This window comes from Eptatretus burgeri, chromosome 24 (genome assembly GCF_056783735.1).
Source record: "Eptatretus burgeri isolate ZD-2024b chromosome 24, Ebu_testis_v1, whole genome shotgun sequence".
NCBI classification, from domain to species: Eukaryota; Metazoa; Chordata; class Myxini; order Myxiniformes; family Myxinidae; genus Eptatretus; species Eptatretus burgeri.
Genome location: NC_140984.1, coordinates 455,429 through 476,795, shown reverse-complemented (window position 1 = coordinate 476,795; position 21,367 = coordinate 455,429). Strand labels below are relative to the sequence as shown.

Sequence of the window (21,367 nt, the reverse complement as noted above, 5' to 3'; positions counted from 1 at the left end):
GTGAGGATGGTGGTGGTGCTGGTCAATCTATCGTGTTTGTAAGTTTTGATTCTTCACCTGAGAAGGTTCAAGGGAGATAAAAATTCCTGGCTCGTCACCTTTATCGGTGAAACGGAGGTGGGAGCTCACTGTGGACGTGTCCTTCACGTTGACGGGCGACGATGGGGCTCGTTAACATTACCACCGGCGAAGTGACCGGTTGTACTTGCTCGCGTGTGATAACACAACGATTGTAATTTGTTTGAGGATTTTAGTTTTCCCCTGTGTGCTGTGTTTGGATCACTTCGAGCAGTTTACTCTCACCGGAGTTGTTCCGTTTCCGCGTCCTCACACGCGTCGGAGTTTACTTTGAACACTCGAGTTTTGAAGACTCAGCTACACGTGTCGGATTATTGTTTTTGATTGAAGACATCACTTCCCCACTGTTCTCTTTTTCTGCTTTCAGTCTGTTCCGCCACACTCACTGCGGTTCATATTTGAAGGGCAGAGGATTAATGACCATGAAACACCATTCGAGGTACGTGGGATGACGAGGGGGGTTACTTCATCGACTGGAAACGTGCGACTGTTTATCTGCTGCATTGTTTGTTTTTGTTTACCTGCTGCATTGTTTGTTTGTTTTTGTTTACCTGCTGCATTGTTTGTTTGTTTGTTTTTCGAAAATTGCCTCCCCGGAACTAGAAGCAAGTAAGTTTGGGGTAAATGTGTTTATTTATTTACACGAGGTCGGTGGGAGGAGCAGGAGGTCATGGTGGAAGGAGGAGGAGGAGGATGTTGTGGTTGTAGTGGAAGGAGGAGGAGGATGTTGTAATGGTAGCAGGAGGATTTTGGAGGATGTAGGAGGAGAAGGTAAAAGGGGTTGGGGAGATACGGGATGCAGAGATATTTTGCCAATCAGTTGTGTCGTTCAAGTGAACAACTTTCAAGATAACATGGTAATCTAATACATTGTTGATGATTTTCGCCCGCCGGCGTGTGAACGACCGCGTTTAACCAATAGCGGCCACTTCGCCCACCGAACGAACAATCCAGTCGCGGCTTTCCGGATCAACGCCGAAAACCAGCCACGGGTGTGTTTTGAGCACACCACAGCCGAGTCAATATTCTACCCGCGCTACAGGGTCAATCTCCGGATTGTCGATATACCTAATTAATCGCACGGCCAGACTACCGAGAGACTGTACCTCAACAGGGCCGCTTGGAAACAAGCCGCTCAAGCAGCTCGCTTCGTTTTGGGATAACCGAGCGGGATATTTATCGCGCAGCCCCGTTGGACCCGATCACTTTATCGGCTATTTAACAACCAACTATATTCCGAGTGCAATATGGCAGTTCAATTAGGGAAACGACACATCGAACGGGTTTACATTTAAACAAGCACATTTATTTCACAAGACACATATGCAGGCTTGCACGTCAATCAATGCAGCAATGGCAATTATGCAAGGCCGAACACGCACGCAAGTATACAGCCAACAGAAGCAATGCAAAAGAGCTTCTACCGTCTATCTATGATGTACACACTTAACAGTTCTACAAACGGACATGGCGCCACAACGTTCATTCAAAAGCAAGGAAAAACCCCAGGACAGACGAGGGGTAGACTGGACCCCTTGGGGTCTTTATTAACACGGAGCCGTGCAGACCGCAAAGGCTCCGAGAGACCGAGCTGGCTAGCTTGTCCCTCGTGGTGACTCTCCAGGGCGACCCTCGATGTCCCCTCTCCAGTGACCAACGGTAAGGCACGGTATGGCAGGTCGTGCGCCTTGGCTCCGCTGCGCTCCGCTCTCTCCAGGCCCCTACCGCGGCTCCACTCACTGCCCACAACTCCGACACGACACCCTATTCTCCTTTCCACACACCTCCTCAACCTCCAGCAGCCGACGACTCAGAGGGAGAGTCTGCGTTCAGCGCGCCCTTTTATTTCCACGGCACCTCGCCCCTCCCTTTCGCCCCCTCACTTCCAGCACGCGCGCGGAGCTTCCAGAAGCAGGGCGTTTTCCTCGCCGAATCGGGGCCTTTCTTTTATGTCTTCATAGCTTTTGTCTTTTCCGCACGTGTTTGTCGTTGGGGGGAGGGGTGAGGCCGTCGTCCGTTCTCCCCCGATGAATGCCAGGCTTCTCGCAAACGTGCTGAGGTGGAAATGCGGTGGTGGTGTGGTTGGCGTTATGGTGGCGTGGCTGGCGTTATGTGGTGGTCTTGATGGTGGTGTGGCTGGCGTTTGTGGTGGTCGTGAGGGTGGTGTGGCTGGCGTTTGTGGTGGTCGTGAGGGTGGTGTGGTTGGGCGGTGGTGGTTAAGGTGGTTGTTGTGAAGCGGTTGATCAGAGCGATGTTGGTGGTGGAGAAGGTGGTTGGTGGGGCTTTCTTGTGGTAGTAATGGCGGTTGGTCCAAAATAACGATAGTAAAAGAAAAATGGCTAACTCAAAGATTCACAGCCCGGTTACACGAATAAAACCCTTAGACATCGGTGGGGAAATCTATCTGAACACAGACTTATCGACATAACTGATCGAAGGACCTATATGGTGCTCTGCGAATTTCCACAGCCGTAACACTATAAAGCTGAGTTTGTGTGTGTGGGTGGATGTGTGTGATACTCCTCATCAATATTAGAAGTGTTTCATGTTTTTAAATAAATGTCCTTTTGTTGCTGTTTTCCAAGTATTGTTTGCTGTTGAGATGTCCAGTGGTGTGTTGTTACCAAAGCAGCTGGCGAGCTCGCGCTTGCCAAGCCAGCCGTTCCTTCTCAACGGTTTCTAACAGAGTGCTTGCTCGAATGCTTAAGCCACTTGGCAAGCGCTGTACAAGCAACTTGGTGACTGAACACATCCCAGATTCATGACATGACGATGAGGATAAACATGTATAGCATCATTATTTCAGCCATATCGATGAATTTGTCCCTCAAGGGGTGAGGTGGGAGGGAAAGGCTGGAGTGGGAAGAGGGACCCGACGTTGCCCGGCAACGCCGAGTATCGTTGCTAGTCATTTATATTATTTTATCGAGAAATCTAAGTTCATGGAAGAGCGAAATGACAGAGGACAGCAAGTTCACAGATGATATTAAATACAGACGTTGCACGTGAGTGGATGCTCAACAGAAAAGGCAAAGGGCCGGAGGAGAAATAGCTCGGTTTCTGGAAGAATCTGTGCAAACTTGAAGGAGGAGTTGCGTAAGTGAACAGGTGGGAACAGATTAGAGCAGGTAGAATATTGTAAGGTCACACACCCACCTGTCGTGAGTGAGAATAGACCTCCTGTTGTTAGAAGCAATTGGAGTGGAGGGTCTTGTATTCCACAGCTGAAAAAAAGAGAGAAAGAAAGAGAGAGGGGCAGAGAGAGAGGGAGAGAGAGAGAGAGGGAGAGAGAGAGAGAGAGAGAGAGAGAGAGAGAGAGAGAGAGAGAGAGAGAGAGAGAGAGAGAGAGAGAGAGAGAGAGAGAGAGAGAGAGAGAGAGAAAGAGAGGTGCATGCAGATTGTGGATTTAGTGTACAGACCTGAGCTGTTTCATAATTTCATCGTGCATCACTGAATTTGGAAACCAACGATTTCTGAGGTCAAAATGTCAAAGGTCAACTCAAGGTCAAACTTGTAAAATCATCTGTTTCAATCTGAAAAATAATCAATTTTCATCCGATTAACCTCGGCTTTGATTAAGATTGTCAATTTTAATCTCAACGAAATGGACAATTTGATGTATCCATGGCAACCTTTGTAGGTGGGGAGGTGGATTTTGCAAGTAATCGTGCTCTCCGTGACGTTTTTATGGTTTGTCCGGGCGATATCTTCGCAATCCTTTGAGCTCGGAAGCTGAAATTTGGGGACAAAAGTGAACAAGTGTCTTGGCAAAAACACTATTTTTAATTTTTTTAAATTAATCAATTAATTGATTAATTCCTTAATTATTATCGATTTATTAATTCCTTATTATCCCGCCCCCCGGAAGGAGGGAGTGGGATATTGTAATCGTCCGGTTTGTTTGTCTGTTTGTTTGCCTCTCTGTCTGTTAGCAACTTTACGGCAAAACGGCTTCAGCAAACACTATCAAATTTAATCCACAGGTGGGCAATGAACCTTGGACGACCCCATTAACTTTTGGGTCAAATTGGATCAAAGGTCAAGGTCAAGGTCACGAAAAGATCAAAATCGTTTTTCACTCATAACGTCGTCAAAAATGATCTGATTTACTTCAAACTAAGCTTATAGTGAACCTTATTCTATTTGTCACTTATAATCCTACCCATTCCAAAGTGAAGAATGTATATTTGTGAATATCGGTAAGGTCCGAAGTTTTGGGGGTCATGGTCATCGGTCAAAATGACAAATTTTCCATTAAAACTAAAACATGGTTCAAATTTTAAATTTGATCCTCAAAATAACTTTATGCCTTAAATGGGCGGGATTTGTTGTGCCTGGCACCACTTGTTTATTTATTTATTTGTTGGGCATGGGGCTGGAGGATTTGTTATTTATTTATTTATTTGTTGGGCATGGGGGCAGTGTTCTTTAAATGTACCTCTACTTGTTTGTTTTTTTATTTATTTAGAGCGTTTGGTTCTTGAGAAGCTTTGCCTTTTGAATGTTTGTGATATTTGTTAATTTTTACCATTTTGTCCCTCTTCTAGTTGGGAATGGAAGACGGAGATATCATTGAGGTGTACCGAGAACAGACTGGTGGACTGTATATAAACTAGAACTGCTCTCAAACACCTGCCTTTTCAAATGATTACAAACCCCTTTCAGCAATGTGTACTTTATATTTGTTTTGTGAGTGGTCTTCTTGAAGGACTTCGGTGGTTGGCTGAAGAGCAAATGAATCAGGCATTTATTTTTGGTTGAGTTTGGTGACGAGAGTAGCTGGAATCGGTTTGCAATCTCCGGCCTCCTCAATACGTTCTCTTGTTTGGTTCGTTGATCTTTCTTTGAAATAAAAATAAAAATAAAAGTTCTCGCTTTGTTTTGAGAGCTTTCAGCTCTGATGGCCTCGTTTCCTCACTCTCTGCTCACGTCCCCCATATGTTACCCCGCACACGTGAAACGAAAAGCGGGATTAAGTAATTGGTTCATGTCTGTCCGTCCATCGGTCCATCCGTCTGTCTATCTTATCAGTTTGTGATCGAGTATCACCTTATTCAAATTGAATGTTCTATTTTGAACATGAATTGGAAAACAAGTTTGTTATTTCACCGAACTTGGGCTCTCAATTTGTCCCGATCGCACACGTGCAGAGAGGAGTGAGATACATTTTTTTTTCTCTGTCTGCCTGTCTGTCAAACAAAATGTAAAATCATTCCAAACAGGAAACTTACTGTTTTTAAGGACGTCATAAAGGACACAAACAACAGGCATGAAGAACTAATGGAATGCATTAGATCGGGCGATGTAATAGACACTGAGTAAAAACGGCGGTAAAACCCAGAATTAAATTAATTATATGCCTTTAAACTCTTGTTTAAATCGAATTATACACTTGAAGAGTGTCGAACAGAAATCGCCTTCATAATACGAACAAGAACCATGTTACATGTCGATACGTAGCAGGTGAGAGTGCGGCATGCGTATCGGGGTGAAGAATACCAAAATGGAATCAATTCGTCCTTGTCACACACACACACACATCCTGTCCACCAAATCTCGTCCGAATCTGTCCATAACGTTTTTGAGACGTCGTGCTCATAAACCAACGGGTGAACACGTCGACAATCCACCTTTGGTGTCGCAGGTATTAACAAACAAACAAAGTAATCGCAGTGCCAGTCATCGTCGTTTAAAAAAATACTCGGCGAACAAATTTTCATTGAAAACACCATCAGCAGCCACTAAAATAAACAAAAAAATATCGGCGTTTCGATCGTAATAAAACCTCAAAAAAATAAATGCACGATCGAGAATCCAAAGAACTCTCATCGCGACAACAAGCACTTCATTGCCGATGACACATAAAGTCATTTGTGACGTCATAATACACCTTTTGTGCAGGTGGCAGAAAGAAGGTTATCTTCGCACAACGAGCAGCGATTCCCTACATTCACAGGTGAGACATGTGGGTGGGTCTTTCTATATTTATATATTGACTGCTTTTGACGTTTGCACGCGGTACACGCTTGGGACTGTGCCGTACTAGAACGAGTCCATTAAGTTCTCCAAATAGGACGATTGCAACAATTGAAACTTATTAACTCGACAGTTAGATATATTTAATTTTCCATCTTCGATGTTCGGCTGCGGATTTCTTGACGAGTTCTAATTTTTGGAGGTATTTCGGAGGAATTGTTTTGTTGTTCTTGAACGTACACTTTGCACTCAGTCCGCCGGCTTGATGCCGTAGAGTTCGAACTCTGAATCTGTTTGTTGCAGAATGAAGGACACGTCCGATGATGACGAATGCTGCGCAGGCTCCACAAGAGCGGACGTTTTTAACGAGTTGTGCACGGAAGGAAAGCTCTGTGATGCTGCACTGCATGTGCAAGGAAAGGTTATCAATGTTCACAAAAACATTCTGTGCTGTTACAGCAATTATTTCAGGTATGTTGAACTTAACTGTCGGGGCAATTAAATATGACATAATTTCATGAAGCCAAGGGATTTGTGGGGACAGAGGAGGGAGGTTGGGAGAGGGCGAGTAGGACGTGCATGTTATTTGATGACTCAATCAAAGGAAGCCCTCTTATTTTGCTTTCAAAATCGTTTAAACATTCCACAAAAACAATATTTAAAGAACATTGCCATTTTATATCGCTGACGAAATGCGCTTCGACCAAAGTAAAACAACAAATGTTTGCTGTCGGGGTGGTGAGGCCGGTTGATCGTTGCGTATGTTTCTTTCCATCATACTCGCTGCGTACAAAGTCCAAAAGACTGACATGTGATTGTCCAGGAAAACAGTCATCATGACCTTCACCAATGAGGGACTTTCAAAATGATGCGCGGAAACACCTAAACTACGGTGTTTGACGCTCCCCGGAGTGTTTCGTGCGTGTGCGAGAAAAGGATTGTTTCCTAAAATGACTCACAAAGCTTCTCAAACAGGCTGAAAATAACTGGAAAGTACCTGGGAGAAATGGTTGTGCCTCTGAACAACGGAAGAGTTGGAGGACTTTCTCAGCTTGCCGAAAGGGCAGCTGCCCGTCCTGCAAACTCCCGACGATGTGGGCACGTATCACGTGGGCATGATAATTGATTATTATGATATGCGTGATTAATTTGCTTGTTGTTGGCATGAAGAAGATTACGACGAAGACTATGGTCACGCGAGTTTCATGTAGCCGTCATGTCCAAGACAAAAAGGATGACTTTGATGATGTGTTCCGGAAGCTACGTGGAATCGCGATGGGATATTACAACACCTGATGATGAAATTTAGTCTGATTGTACTTGGATTAAAATTGTTTTCCTGGTAATTGGTTTTACGGATCAGTGATACCTGTTGATTTTTAAATTAGTATAAGGTGTGTGATGGTGTGACACCTCTCCGAGAGCAAGCTGTCCCCTCCCTTCCTCATGAGATTAAATGAGCAGGTGAATGAAAGCCACTGAAGAGAAGGTTCCACGACGAGCCGAAACGTGGCGAGGCACAACCAGCTGAATTCGCCGTCCCTTGTGCCCGCCTGTGGGTGCGTGTCATCATCCATCACAGGGCGGGAGTTATCGATGATGAGGAAATCTTGATTAAATGTAATCATGGAACCTCACTCGTTCTGTTCGGTTTGTAAGCATTCTGGGAACGAGGATCCATCGTCCTTGTGACGTTGCCGAACAATGGTTTCGAACCGCGTTGCCTTCCTCGGATGATGAACCTCGCGTTACGAGGATCCTCGTACGTTCCGCAGATCCATCAATGAATGGTGGTTTTAGGTGTTTGTCTGTGACTAATACACACACACACACACACGTAAATTAAGCTGGTTGCCATGTAATTCGCTGACCATCGTTCTCTCTCTCTCTCTCTCTCTCTCTCTCTCTCTCTCTCTCTCTCTCTCTCTCTCTCTCTCTCTCTCTCTCTCTCTCTCTCTCTCTCTCTCTCTCTCTCTCTCTCTCTCTCTCTCTCTCTCTCTCTCTCTCTCTCTCTCTCTCTCTCTCTCTCTCTCTCTCTCTCGAACACAGAGTGTTATTCAGCAGGAGGTGGAACGGGCACGTGAGACGCAAGTTCGACCTCACGGGAGTGGAACCCGAAGTGATTCGTCTGCTCAGCGAGTTCTGCTACACCGGGGTCTTGCCCGTCACTGGGAATAACGTGGAAGAGCTCCTGGTCGCGGCCGACTACTACTCCATTCATGATGCGCTCACGCTCTGCTGCAGGTTCCTCAAGGATCGCTTGTGCTCGGACAACTGCATCGGGATTTACAAGTTGGCGGACACGTTTTTCTGCGAGGATCTGAAGATGGCGGCGAGCAGGTTTGTGCTGAGACACTTCGTCGACGTGGCCCGGGTGAGCGACGAGTTCGTGCAGCTCCCTCTCGATGACTTGCTCCAGTTCATGGAGCGCGATCATCTGAACGTGAAGAACGAGCGGGTCGTGTTCGAGGCCGTGGAGAGGTGGATCGGATATTCCGAACAAACGCGGACACCGTGCGTTGAGAAACTTCTCTCCAAGGTAAGCACTGTACCTGTACCTGTACCTGTACCTGTACCTGCACGCAGCCACCGTCATTGGGGTGTGCGCATGTGTGGACACACACTAACACACGTTTAAGTAATAAAGTGTTTGGTGAGATTGAGCCGTGGTTCAAACCACCGACCTGCCCTAATTGGAGTGGACGTTCTCTCCGTTACGTCACCGAATGTGGTTGAAAGATTTAATAATCTTCGATAATACTGTTGTGGTTACCAAATTCGCAAACCACCATTCAGGTCCCTTAGGTGAGATATCTCGGTAAGTACATGTGTAGTTCGGCCCAAACCCGTTGTCTAGTGGGAATACATGTCATTTATGCGTGCTGCGACTCTTCAGGATAGCCGTTTTTCTTTTACTATCTTTATTTTGGACCAACCGCCATTGTTACCACCACCAGTCACAACATCAACCACCAACCACAACGCCGCTTCACCACAACCGCCACGACCTTCACGTCACACCTCGCAACCGTCGCATCGCCACCGTTCTTGCGCCGCTTGTGGGTACCGGTGTTGGACTCGTGCAGGGCGCGCGCCGAACAGCGTGTACAAAATCACGGATTTTGTGCTTCAAAAACGGATCAAAAACGACACACGCCCACTTTTGTTCCGTCCAATCGGTGAGCGAGGGGCGAATTGGCCCCGCCCCCAGGGCGTTGGAGGGCGATCGATATATGCAAATTTATGGATCAAAAAGCATTCACGCCCACTTTTTCTCGGGCCAATGGGGAGCGAGGTGAAAGGTCGAAGGGAGGGGGTCAAAGGCGAAGCCACGGGGCTTATATAAGCGACCGTGTTCGTCAGAAACACCAGAACAGAGAGTTAAGACTTCGCGGGCGGTGGAGTTGGCAAGAAGGAGCTGGTCGTCGTGTGCGTTGGAGTCGGAGCGGAGGGGACGGAGCTGTGGAGAGGCGGCGAGGGCAGACGAGGGGTGCTCGCGTCGTGCAGGGAGCTGCACCCCAGGGAGGCCGACAGCGCGACCTGGCCGAGGTGGAGACGCTCGTCGCGGGACAATAAAAATCCTCTATACCCCGAGCATCAGCAACCCCCTCCTGTTTCCCCCCGCGCTGAGATAGTGCGACCAAGGGGGCCCCTTTCCCACCCCCTACCAGACACTGCCCGCGAGGCCCGCGGAGTTGAGGCACCATCGCCGCTCCGCGTCTCATCACCAGACGGGTAGGCCCGACCCGGTCTCGGCCTCAGGCCCGCCTCATCCTTGAGGGTTCTCTATTCTTTTCCTTGGTTTTGGGTATGTGTTGTCGGCGCCGTCTGTGAAGTAAAATTGTATAAGTGTTGCCGTGTGCTCGTGTAATCGGTATTAGATCTGCATTGTCGCATTTGCTTTTTGTGTAAATTGCATTGTGTTTTTCTTTTCTGTGTGCTTTTGGTGGAATTGTATATGTGCGCTTTCCGTTCATCGCGAATAAATGTGCTTTGTGTTGAACTGTTTCCCGCTTCGCTTCGTCATTTCTTTCATTGAATCCTCATCTTGCTTCACGTAAAGGGTTGGTAGTGGGCTGAATACGCCCGATAATTAATCGAACCGTCGAGGTCGACGAATAACACCGCTCGGTTATCCCGATAGTACGGAACGGGTCGCTTAAGTGGCCCGTGTCCGAAGTCGACCTGCGGCGAGGTGCGATCGCCCGGTCTACCCTCCGCGTGGGTACTTAGGTAGGTCGAATTTGGCGAGCAACCCTATCCCACGCGGGGGCTGATTGGCTCGATCGCGGTGAGACCGAAAGGTCCACCCGTGACTGGTTCCCGGCGTTAGTCCGAGAGGGTCACGACTGGATTGTCCGTCCGGTGGGCGACGTGCCGCGATTCGAGTTACGTGGCCGTCAGCACGCCGGCGGGCGCGAAACCGCAACAATACTAAAATGGAGCTAAGTGTTTGTTATCTCCTCCTAGATGAAGCGTCAACGGTCCACGAAACTCAGCCATGTTGGACTTCGCTTTACTTTACACACCTTTACTTTCTCGCTATCAGGGGCGAAGGAGCAAAAATTAGGGGGGGATGAGACCGGAGAGGAGACGGTACAAGACAGAAAGACCACTGACATATATTACATCCCACCACACCCTCCCGTTACCACCAGACACATATTATCATTGATAACGTATTATCATTGATAAATAACGTATTATCAACCCTGTAGTGTGTTGTCTTGTTGTGGAGAGTAGTGTGAGGGTGTCGTGCCCACCCAACCAATGGACGACCTCATCCTCGGCCCTCATCGGTGCGTGCCATGAGACCGATTGCGAGAAAGCATCTTTTCGTGTGCTCGTGAATTCCTCGCGACTCACCTGATCAGGTGGACGAGAGCCATTTTGAGTTAAATTTATCACAATCTTCTTTTTTTTCTTTTAGTTTTTTTCACGAATTTTGTTTCTTTCTCCTCTCCTTCGTTGTTTTGCGTAGGTTCGTCTGTCCCTCCTGGACTGCGGGTACCTGATGAACACCGTCAAGTGTCACGAGTACATGAAGTACTCATTAAAGTGCCAAAAGCTCATAATTTCAGCAATTATGAGCATCCATCACCTGGATCCCAGGTCGACGAACGAGGTGGCGCGCCCACGCCTCCCATCTTCCGTGCTCTTTGCCTTTGGCGGTTGGAGCGGGGCAAGCCCGACCAATGCGATGGAGTGCTACGACTCACGAGCCGGCGCCTGGGTGAACGTCACAGTGACCGGGGAAATCCCACGTGCGTACCACGGAACCGCTTTCTATCGAGGGTACGTCTTCATCGTCGGCGGCTTCGACGGCTTGGAGTTCTTCAAGAGCGTACGGCGTTTCGACCCTGTGGGCGTCATCTGGCAAGAGGTTGATGAACACGATTACCATATTGCTTGTTATTACCATAATTACGCGAGACGCTGCTCATGGAGAGCTTGGCGTTCTTCTTCTTCTTCTTCTTCTTCTTCTTGTTCTTCTTCTTGATTTTCTTCTTCTTGTGAAGACAAAACCCTAATCTCTCGGACTCGGCTCTTGTATATACAAGATCCAGATCTCCTTAAATACTGAGCACATGTACACATCCTCACATAGACGGTGCCTTTTCAGAGCGTCTATCATGAACTTGTAAATATATTCGGACATTTGCTTTAAAGTTTCGAAAAGTTTATCGTATTGTAATTTCGTAAATACATTATTTATTTCGTAAATACACGATATATCGTAAATACGTAAATACATTATGACGGGTTTCGCAATTGGCTTAATCAAGGCACGTGACGAAATATCGGAAGCTGTTGTTGTTTTTCAAAAAAAAAATTTTTTTTTAGCCGACAAAACCTTTAGGACGCTGCTCTTGGACACAATTGTCCTTGTTAATATTATGAGCGGACAAAACGGAGCACAGGTAACCGTCATGTTTGGGAAACGATGTGATTTTAATCATCAAACCTCACCAAAGAATGTGCCGGTGACGTCATGACATACGACGGTGACGTCACGATGCAGCCGATAACGTACACCGGCCATGAAACGGAGGATCATTAAGAAGTCTTAACATGATGCTGTATAAAAACGACAATGCAGACAAGGATCAGTCGATTCCACAGAAGCAGGAATGCTCGTCTGTGTTGAGCAATTTAGGAAGTGTCCCGAGGCTATGACGTCAGGGAACGCCAGATCGTTGTGACGTAGCAGGGGAGAGCGACGTGTTGTTTGGCCCGCACGGAGCGAACGTGCCGAAGAATGGGCCCTGGATGCAAATGGCGGATAGTTTGTCGAACAGGCCCCGGTGGGTGGCAGCGAGTACCGAACACTCGGTTGACGTCGAACGAGATTGCTCTGACCTCAGCTTCGAGGCTCAGCGGAAGTAGCTTGCATCGGATGATGCAGCCATGACCGAAACTGAACTTGAAGAAACTGAAGGATGTTATTAAACAATAAAAAGATGGATGAAAAAACAAACCGTAACACGGTGAAACGTCACAGGGTAAGCGCGTGATGGATCGTGTTGATGTACAAGTAGGTCATGCACCATTATTAATGAATATGTGCCCCCAGGTTGCCCCCATGCACTCCCATCGGTGTTACGTGAGCGTCGTCGTGCTCGACAACTACCTGTATGCTCTTGGTGGCTACGATGGCTTCACACGCCTCGACACCGCCGAGCGCTACGAGCACCAGACCAATCAATGGACCGCCATCCCGTGCATGCAAGACCGACGCAGCGATGCCGGTGCAACCGTGCACCACGGAAAGGTAGTCCGGACAGCACTCACCGTGATCGTAGCTCGTTGCACTCCACGTCTGTGTGTGTGTGTGTAACCGAGTGCTTTCACACTTGGATGATGTCGATTGCGGACAATTCTGGGACCTCAGGTCCCGTTTCAGTCCAAGTTGGACACACACACTCATTTGAACATTGTTGTTGTTTGATGTTTTTTAATTTTTTAACCTTGGTGTTGTGATTTGATTTCCAGTTGATTTGTGCGCTTTCATGACCCGTAGGACACGTTGACCAGTTATCTGTAGCACACTTGCCATCGAGCCGGACGCTCGGGGTTTTGTAGGTTTACGTTTCGTGGGTTGGCAGGATGACCTAGACCACATGCGCACTTGCTTCGAGGCTCTCTGGCGTGGTTTCAAATCCCGAGGCAGCTCTGATCCGTCATCGCGGTGTTCCATCAATGCGCGGTGCCCTTCCTCGGACGGACGTCAACCTGGGAGTCCCATGTGCCGGCTGGCACGAGTTGGTGCACCTGAGACGTCCCAACGTGTCCTTCGTGAAAAGTCACTGAGTTGTCACCAAATTGCCGACACCCTGGAACAAGTTCCTAATCCCTGCCTGAACGACTGTTGGGAAGGCAATGGCAAACCTCCCATTTTATAACTCTTGTCAAGAAACTGCTCCAGCAGCACCAACACCCCGTAACGGAGCATGGTTCCATCAGAATCACAATCATGTATTGTATTGCGCCGTCGTCTCGTTATGATCGTTGATCCTTGACTGGATCAAAGTTAACTGAGCACTGCAATTCTGGTGCGACACTCGCTGGGGCCGCAGCATCTCGGAGCACGCCGTCATTCGGTTGAACAAACAAAGCTGGCTGTCTTGCCTGCATCGACATTATCGGCTTTAAATATCCCACGGTCTCTTTTGAAAAGAGAGAGGTCGCCATTGTGTGCTGGTTCCGTTGCCATATTCCGGCCTTATAATGAGCACTTGTACTTGATGGGAGTGCTGGGTTGTGGGTATAGCACAGACATGATGGGCCACGTGGCCAAGTCCAGTGTTTTCATCTCCCTGAAATGGCAGTTTTTTGTTGTATCCAGAGTCGAGGCTCGTGGAAGAGCTCGAACATGGAACGGAACAGGATGCAACGTAACAAAAGGAACAGCAGAAAGAGAAGGGAGGGTGGGGGCGGGGGGGAGAAGCGAACAGCAGGGGAGATGCACAACAAGGGACATGTGGGTGAGGATGAGGAGTAGGGGAGAATACAAGGGGTGTATAAGATGGACACAGAAGCCAAATTTGGGGGTGGGGGTGGTGGTGGCTTAACGTGTTTAGAATAGATCATGGTTTCGGATTGGGGATGATATGAGATGGTGGTGAACAGCTGTCTTGAAGACCTGGAGGGAAGAATCAGATTGAAGAGAATGTGGAAGTTGGTTCCACAGGTGGGAAACAAATGAGTGGAGGTGAGCAAAAGGGTGTTGATGGTGGACCAAGTGCGCCCTACAGATACCTTTGGGGGGAGGGGAGCAAAGCACAGAGAGGGCAGAGAGTGCGAGATCAGGAAGGAGGAGGAAGAAGACAGAGAGACCAGCGACCTGTCGCCGATAGCAAAGTCGTCGGCTCATCGACTCAGGGTCATCACGGTAGATTCCAATGATCTCGAAAGCCTTGGTGTCCAGGGCATCAAGGTGAGCAAGTTGTGAGGCAGTGGTGCCAGCCCAGAGAAGAGAACAGTACTCCGTTATCAAGCTGTGGACAAAAGCCTTGCAGGTGGATAAGAGTTCAGGTGTGCCAAGGAGGGGACTTCGCACGATGGAGGATGCCAAATCGGTGACTGCCTTTGGAGGCCACCTTACAGGTGTGATTGTTAAGAAAGGTTTCATGTAAAATTTCTATCTTCTCATGGACCAACTTCTATCTTCTCATCCAAACTCTCTCTTCCTCATATGTGGTGACATCAATTGTCATCATGCCAGTTGGCTAGGTGTGGGGACCTCTCTCACCTGTCATGGCACTTCAACAAAAGATTTCTGCGACTCATTGGGACTGACTCAATCGGTCAATTTCCCGACCTGGATCTCAACCAATGGAACTCCATCTCTTCTGGATATGATTTTGACAAATTTCGCAGAAAATATCTGCTGTTCTTCCTCCGCTCCAATCGGTTCTTCTGACCACGTCCTTGTCAATGTGGACATCTCTCTGGCTATTATCAGAGAACCACCTCACCGCCGTCGAGTCTGGCATTTCACTCAAGCCGACTGGCAGGGTCTCCAAGCAGCCCTCAAACTTATAGACTGGTCTCCTATCGATACTTTCTCAAACATCAACTCATCCTGGGAATTCTTTCAAAGAAACTTGCTCTCCCTCATGCACAGATTTATCCACTCTCGTGTTCAGTTGTCCTCCTCTTCCTCCCGCCCTTGGTTCACTGAAGCTTGTGGCGAGGCAGTTGTCCTGAAACAACTTGCCTTTGCCCCATGGAAAGAAAACCCAACTGAGGGTAATCTCAGTTCCTTCCATAAAGCTCGGAACAAGTGTGTATCTACCCTCAGGAGAGCCAGAAAACAACATCTTTCTCATCTCAAGTCCGAAGTTTCAAACCTCTCTCCCTCCTCCAAATCCTGATGGTGTCTAATCAAATCTGTTTCTGGTGGATGGTCCCCCTCCATCCCCTCCCTTACCTCAAATGGCCGCACTGCTGATACAGCACGTGAAAAGGCTGAATGCCTAAACTCGGTGTTTGTATCGAAATCTTGTGTCCAAAACCCATCACTTTCTCTACCCACCTTACCCAGTCACACCCAACTGTCCCTGGACTCTGTTTCCTTTTCTCCTGACAAGGTGGAGAGCTTGCTGTGAAACCTCGATTCAGATTCTGCAATCGGTGCAGACGACATCAGCCCACGTGTCCTAAAAACCTGCTCTTCTGCTCTTGCTCTCTCTCTGTTCTATTCACCCTCTCATTTGCTCAAGGCCATCTGCCATCTACTTGGAAATCAGCAAACGTTACCACCCTGCATAAAAAAGGTGCAAAAACAGTTCCCTGCAACTGCAGACGCATCAGCCTTCTGCCAATCATCAGCAAGGTTGTGGAATCCATCATCACTTCAGACATTAAATCCTTCCTCTTCAACATTGGCTTGATTTCCGATCTTCAATTTGGGTTCAGACCAGGTCACTCTACCCTGGATATGCAGCTTCTGCTCTCCCAACAATGGATGGAGGTCCTCTAATGCCGGACATGAAATCAGAGCCATATCCCTCGACATATCGCGTGCTTTTGACACAGTCTGGCACCCTGCCCTGCTCACCAAACTCTCTTCCTATGGTATCCAAGGCCATCTCCTCTCATTCATGGCTCACAGACTTCCTCTCCTGTCGCAGTCAACGTGTGGCCCTAAATGGAGTTCTTTCATACCCCCTTCCTGTCCAGGCTGGAGTTCCTCAAGGTTGCGTTCTGGGCCCTGTTCTTTTTCTGGTTTTCATCAATGATCTCTCCGACTCTCTGAAAAATCCTCTATATCTTTTTGCTGATGACTCCATCCTCTGCCGTACAATCTGCCATCCCTCAGACTGGCAAGCAGCAGCTTCTTCGCTCAATGCAGATCTGGGGAAAATCACAAACTGGTCCAACACGTGGAACATGCCTTTCAATCCGGACAAATCTCACACTCTCACGATGTCTCTCCAAAATGACCGTTTAGAAAACCCCGCCATCCACTTTCTCAACAATCTTCTGGAAGAAGTGCTTTCTTTCAAGCTTCTGGGTCTCACTATCTGCCATGACCTTTCCTGGGAAAAGCCACATTTCCAACCTCGCCTCCAAAGCCAGTCGCCGACTGGGAATCCTCCGCCGTGCAAGGTCCTTCCTCGGCCCACCTGAGCTCCTGACCACTTACGAAGCTTTCGTCCGCAGCCTGATGGAGTACTGCTCTCCCCTCTGGGCTGGTGCTCCTGTCTCCCACCTTTCTCGGCTTCACGCTGTGGAAACCAAGGTATTTAGGATCATCGGCATCTCCCGCAATGAAGCTGAGTCTTTGGGCCTCTCACTCTCTCACCGCAGGCAGGTCGGTGGTCTTTCTGTCTTCTACCGTCTCCTCTCCACCCCCGCCCCCTCCCCTGCTCTCTCTGCGATTTGTCCCCACCACATTTCCGCAAGGCGCTCAAGGTCCGCCAACAACCCCCTTCTGGTAAAACTACCAAAATCCCGAGTCACTGCTCACCTTCACTCTTTCATTCCTCTTTTTCCCCGCATTTGGAATAAACTCCCTCACTCTATTCAATCCCATTCTTGCCTCCAGGCCTTCAAAACAGCTGTTCACCACCACCTCTTATCATCCCCCATCCAAATCCTCGATCTTTTCTACCCCCGTTAATCCACCCAAGACCACCTCCTTCAAATTCCCTGCTTTCCTTCCTGAAAGTCCCTGTGATGTCCATCTTGTATTCCCCATGTTCCCCGCCCATCCCTCTCCCTTCCCCAGATGTAATGTCTCTGTTCCCCACTGTTTTGTCCTCCCCCCTCCCACCCCGCTTGTCTCATGCCCCCCCTTGCTGTGCGTTGTGTGTTAACTCTCATATGAGCCTCGACAAGGTATACAAAAAATAAAAATTATATAAATATATTAATTAAATGTTTTTTTTTCCTTTCTCTTCTCATCATGAAGCCTTCATCATTTGCTTTGTCCATGTTTCTGTGAGTAAATCAGTCACGTCTTGTTACAGATCTTCATCTGTGGAGGGTTCAATGGGACCGAATGCCTCTCAACGGCGGAATGCTTCACACCACAAACAAATCAATGGAGCCCAATCGCGTCCATGAACTGTTGCCGCAGTGGTGTTGGTGTCATCGCGTGCGGAGGCCTCGTCTACGTGGTGAGATTGCACATGACAAACATCACACCGACCGGCTCACAGTCGGCCCTGCTCTCATTCAGAGGGTCAAGACAGGGAGACACAACATTTGTATCAATGCAATCCTGAAAAATGATTCCCACTGATCGTACAGTTTGTCTATCGCGAGACGTCAGCTGCGATGGGAATGAAGGAGCAGGAGATGCAATGCCAGTCTGCTTGGTTCCTACAAGGTTATGGCTTTGATTCCATACATATGGCATCTTGATACGTACCGCAGGCCGAATGTGATTCCGTACACCTTACATGTTGTTGCGGATTCGCGCCCGCCGGCGTGCGAGCAGCCACGTAACTCGAATCGCGGCACGTCGCCCACCGGACGGACAATCCCGTCGTGACCCTCTCGGACTAACGCCGGGAACTAGTCACGGGTGGGCCTTTCGGCCTCACCACGATCGTGCCAATCGGCCCCCCGCGTGGGATAGGGTTGCTCGCCAAATTCGACCTACCTAAGTACCCACACGGAGGGTAGACCGGGCGATCGCACCTCGCCGCAGGTCGACTTCGGACACGGGCCACTTTAAGCGACCCGTTCCGTACTATTGGGATAACCGAGCGGTGTTATCGTCAACCTGGACGGTTCGATTAATTATCGGGCGTTTTAGCCCACGACCAACCCTTTACGTGAAGTAAGATGGAGATTCAATTAGAGAAAAGACGAAGCGAAACGGGAGAAACAGTTCAACATAGAGCACATTTATTTCGCGATGGCACACGGATAGCACACATATACAATTATACACCAAAAGCAAATGTAAAAGAAGAAGAAACACACAATAATGCACAAAAAGCAAATGTAAAAGCAAAACAATGCAGATCTACCACCGACTACCGAGCACACGGCAACACTTATACAGTTTTACTTCACAGACGGCGCCGACAACACATATACTCAAAGCAAAAGAAAAAGGGACCACCCTCCACTATGAGGGGGCAGACGGGCCTGGGGCCGAGACCGCGTCGAGCCTACCCGTCTGGTGATGAGCCGCAAAATGGCGGTGGCGCCCCGACTCCGCGGGCCTCGCTGGGACTGCCTGGTATGGGGTGGGAACGGGGCCCCCTTCTCGCACTATCTCAGCGCGGGGGGAAACAGGAGGGGGTTGTTGATGCTCGGGGGAAGGAGGATATCTCGCTGGTTCGGGTCCCGCGACGAGCGTCTCCACCGCGACCTCGGTCGCGTTATCGGCCTTCCCTCTCCGCAGCTCCCCGACTCTGACACGAGCGCCCCCTCGACTGCCTTCGCTGCCGCCACCTCTCCAACTCTCCACAGCTCCGTCCAACTGCTTTCTCCGACTCTTCTCTTCACTGACTTCTCAACTCAACTCCCCGACTCTTCCCAACTCAACTTTACTCCACCAACTCCCAACTCGACTTCTTGGCGAGCGAACGCGGCCCTTTATAGCCCCCGGGGCCTCGCTCCTTCACCTTCGACCCTTTACCTCTGGCTGGCTCCCCATTGGACAGAGGAAAAGTGGGCGTGAATGCTTTTTGATCCATGAATCTGCATATAGCGATATTACTCCGACGCACCTGGAGGCGGGGCCAAATCGCCCCATGCTCGCTGATAGGACGGAACAGAAGTGGGCGTGAGTCGTTTTTGATCCGATTTCTTCGGAAAGGCTGGTGTTTCTGCACCCGCTGCTCGGTGCGCGCCCTGCACGAGTCCAGTATCGGTGCCCACAAGCGGCGCGGGAATGACGGTGATGCGATGGTTGCGAGAGCGAGATGTGACGGCAAGGGTCGTGGCTGTTGTTGTGTAGCGGCGTTGCGGTTGGTGGTTGTTGTGTGATGGCTGTTGAGACGTGGTTGGTGGTGGTTGTGATGGTAGTAATGGCGGCTGGTCCAAAATAAAGATAGTAAAAGAAAAACGGCTATCTAGAAGGGTCGCAGCCCGAATGAATGACATTTATTCCCTCTAAACAACGGGTTTGGGCCTAACTACACATATACTTGCAGAGATATCTCACCTACGGGACCTGAATGGTGGTTTGCGAATTTCGTCAACCACAACAATATGGTTTGATGTCTGTGTGCACACAGGTTGGAGGGTTCGATGGTGTGAACATACAAGGCACAGTCGAGGTTTATCATGAGGACGTGAACTCGTGGTCGTTGGTGCCCAGTATGCTCAACCCTCGCAGCAACTTTGGACTCGAGGTGGTGGACGACGTCATCGTGGTCGCTGGCGGGTTCAATGGCTACGGGACCATCCGCAATGTTGAAGGTTACGACTACAAGTCAAGGAGGTGGAACAATCTGATGGAGATGGCCGTGAACCTCAGTGCCCTGAGCTGCTGTGTCGCGGACGACTTGCCCAATGTGGACGTGTACGCGGCTCCGAGAGACGTCCGATGATCGCCTGTCACAAGACAACATGGTCTCAAGGCTTCTCCATCAATGCTACAACAAACTTGATTTTCAACAAACACGTGTCAACACCGTGTTATTGTCAAAATGTGCACAATGAGTGAGCAATTTTATCAAGCTGTTAGGGTTGAATGAATGGTTGAATGCAAAAATAAGAATGAAAGGCCTCCTCCACTCATGAGACTCCCTCACTGAGAGATTCTGGTGAGCAGGATCAGCATCAGGAAAACGAGCCAGGTGTCCATACAGCCAGAGCTGACGCTCATGGACTACGCAGGTAACAAATCTCATCTGAGTCTCTCAACAACCACTCCTTGGACACAAAGGCCAAGGATTCTCCGAAGGGACCTGGGACCGAAGGAGTTAAGTCTCCGTCTCAGATCCCTGGTCAGAGTACAAATCTCACATCCGTACTGGCACATTTAAATGTGTAGAACCTGAAAATGTGCCAGTGATATGGTGCCGTCCGGCATTGTGGCTGCGAATGCGATGACCTCTGACCACCACCTCCGACCTGAATGACCTCAATAAACCAAGGAACTGGCTGCAGTCTCATTTTCTTGATGTTCTCCCACAGAGTGTGCAGGAAGAGTTCATCGTCCGGCTTGGGAAGAACAATACCAAGAAAGAGATCAGAGACGATTCCCTACTTGGCGACAATGTGCAGCCATATTTGTTCCATGTTGATATCGTTTCCGGTACCCATAGTAACCAGAAGATATAAATGTGTTGGAGCTCGGGGTTCCAGTACCCATGGTAACTGGAAGATGTAAATGTGTTGGAGCTCGGGTTCCGTACCCATGGTAACCAGAAGATGTAAATGTGTTGGAGCTCGGGTTTCCGGTACCCATGGGAACCGAAAGATGCAAATGTGTTGGAGCTCGGGTTTCCAGTAACCATGGTAACCAGAAGCAGCAAATGTGTTGGAGTTCGGGTTTCTGGTACCCATGGTAACCGGAAGTGGTGTGGTGAAGTGAAGCGTTGACACTGATTCCGAAGGCCTCCGACGGCTTTTCCTTGGATGCGAAAGCAGGTAAACAGTTGAGCATGGTGGAGGTATGGTCTCTACCTGTAGTGCCGTTCGAGTTCGGGATGGATTTGTCAAGCCAGTGGGGTATTGAACGTGCTCAGGTTTATTCATCCTTTTCGCAAGGCTGATTTACCCACAACACATCCGTTAATAGAAAAGGAAAACTTTTTCCTTCAATACTTAGAAATAAAGTGTTTGAGGATGAAGAGCACACGGACTCATGGCGACACCGGTGGGCGTGGCTTCACGA

General features: G+C 48.8%; 2 protein-coding genes across 5 annotated transcripts in view; both read left to right on the top strand.

Moving 5' to 3' along the window:
• LOC147007828 (small ubiquitin-related modifier 1-B-like) overlaps nt 1–4,948 on the top strand; it is a 16,639-nt gene extending 11,691 nt beyond the window's left edge. For all 4 annotated transcript variants that reach the window (XM_085866355.1, XM_085866353.1, XM_085866356.1 and 1 more), the window contains 2 exons: nt 446–517; nt 4,626–4,948. In XM_085866355.1, coding sequence (XP_085722481.1) covers nt 446–517; nt 4,626–4,694 — 141 coding nt within the window. In that variant the 3' untranslated portion in view covers nt 4,695–4,948. The remainder of the gene's footprint in view (nt 1–445; nt 518–4,625) is intronic.
• A 160-nt stretch (nt 4,949–5,108) lies between these two features.
• Nucleotides 5,109–21,020, top strand: LOC147007827 (kelch-like protein 10). Its single transcript, XM_085866294.1, has 7 exons — nt 5,109–6,034; nt 6,358–6,525; nt 8,104–8,593; nt 11,036–11,437; nt 12,629–12,826; nt 17,532–17,681; nt 19,761–21,020. The coding sequence occupies exons 2-7, from the start codon at nt 6,359–6,361 to the stop codon at nt 20,073–20,075; spliced, it is 1,722 nt and encodes a 573-aa protein (XP_085722420.1). The 5' UTR covers nt 5,109–6,034; nt 6,358; the 3' UTR covers nt 20,076–21,020.
• Nucleotides 21,021–21,367: the final 347 nt, after the last annotated feature.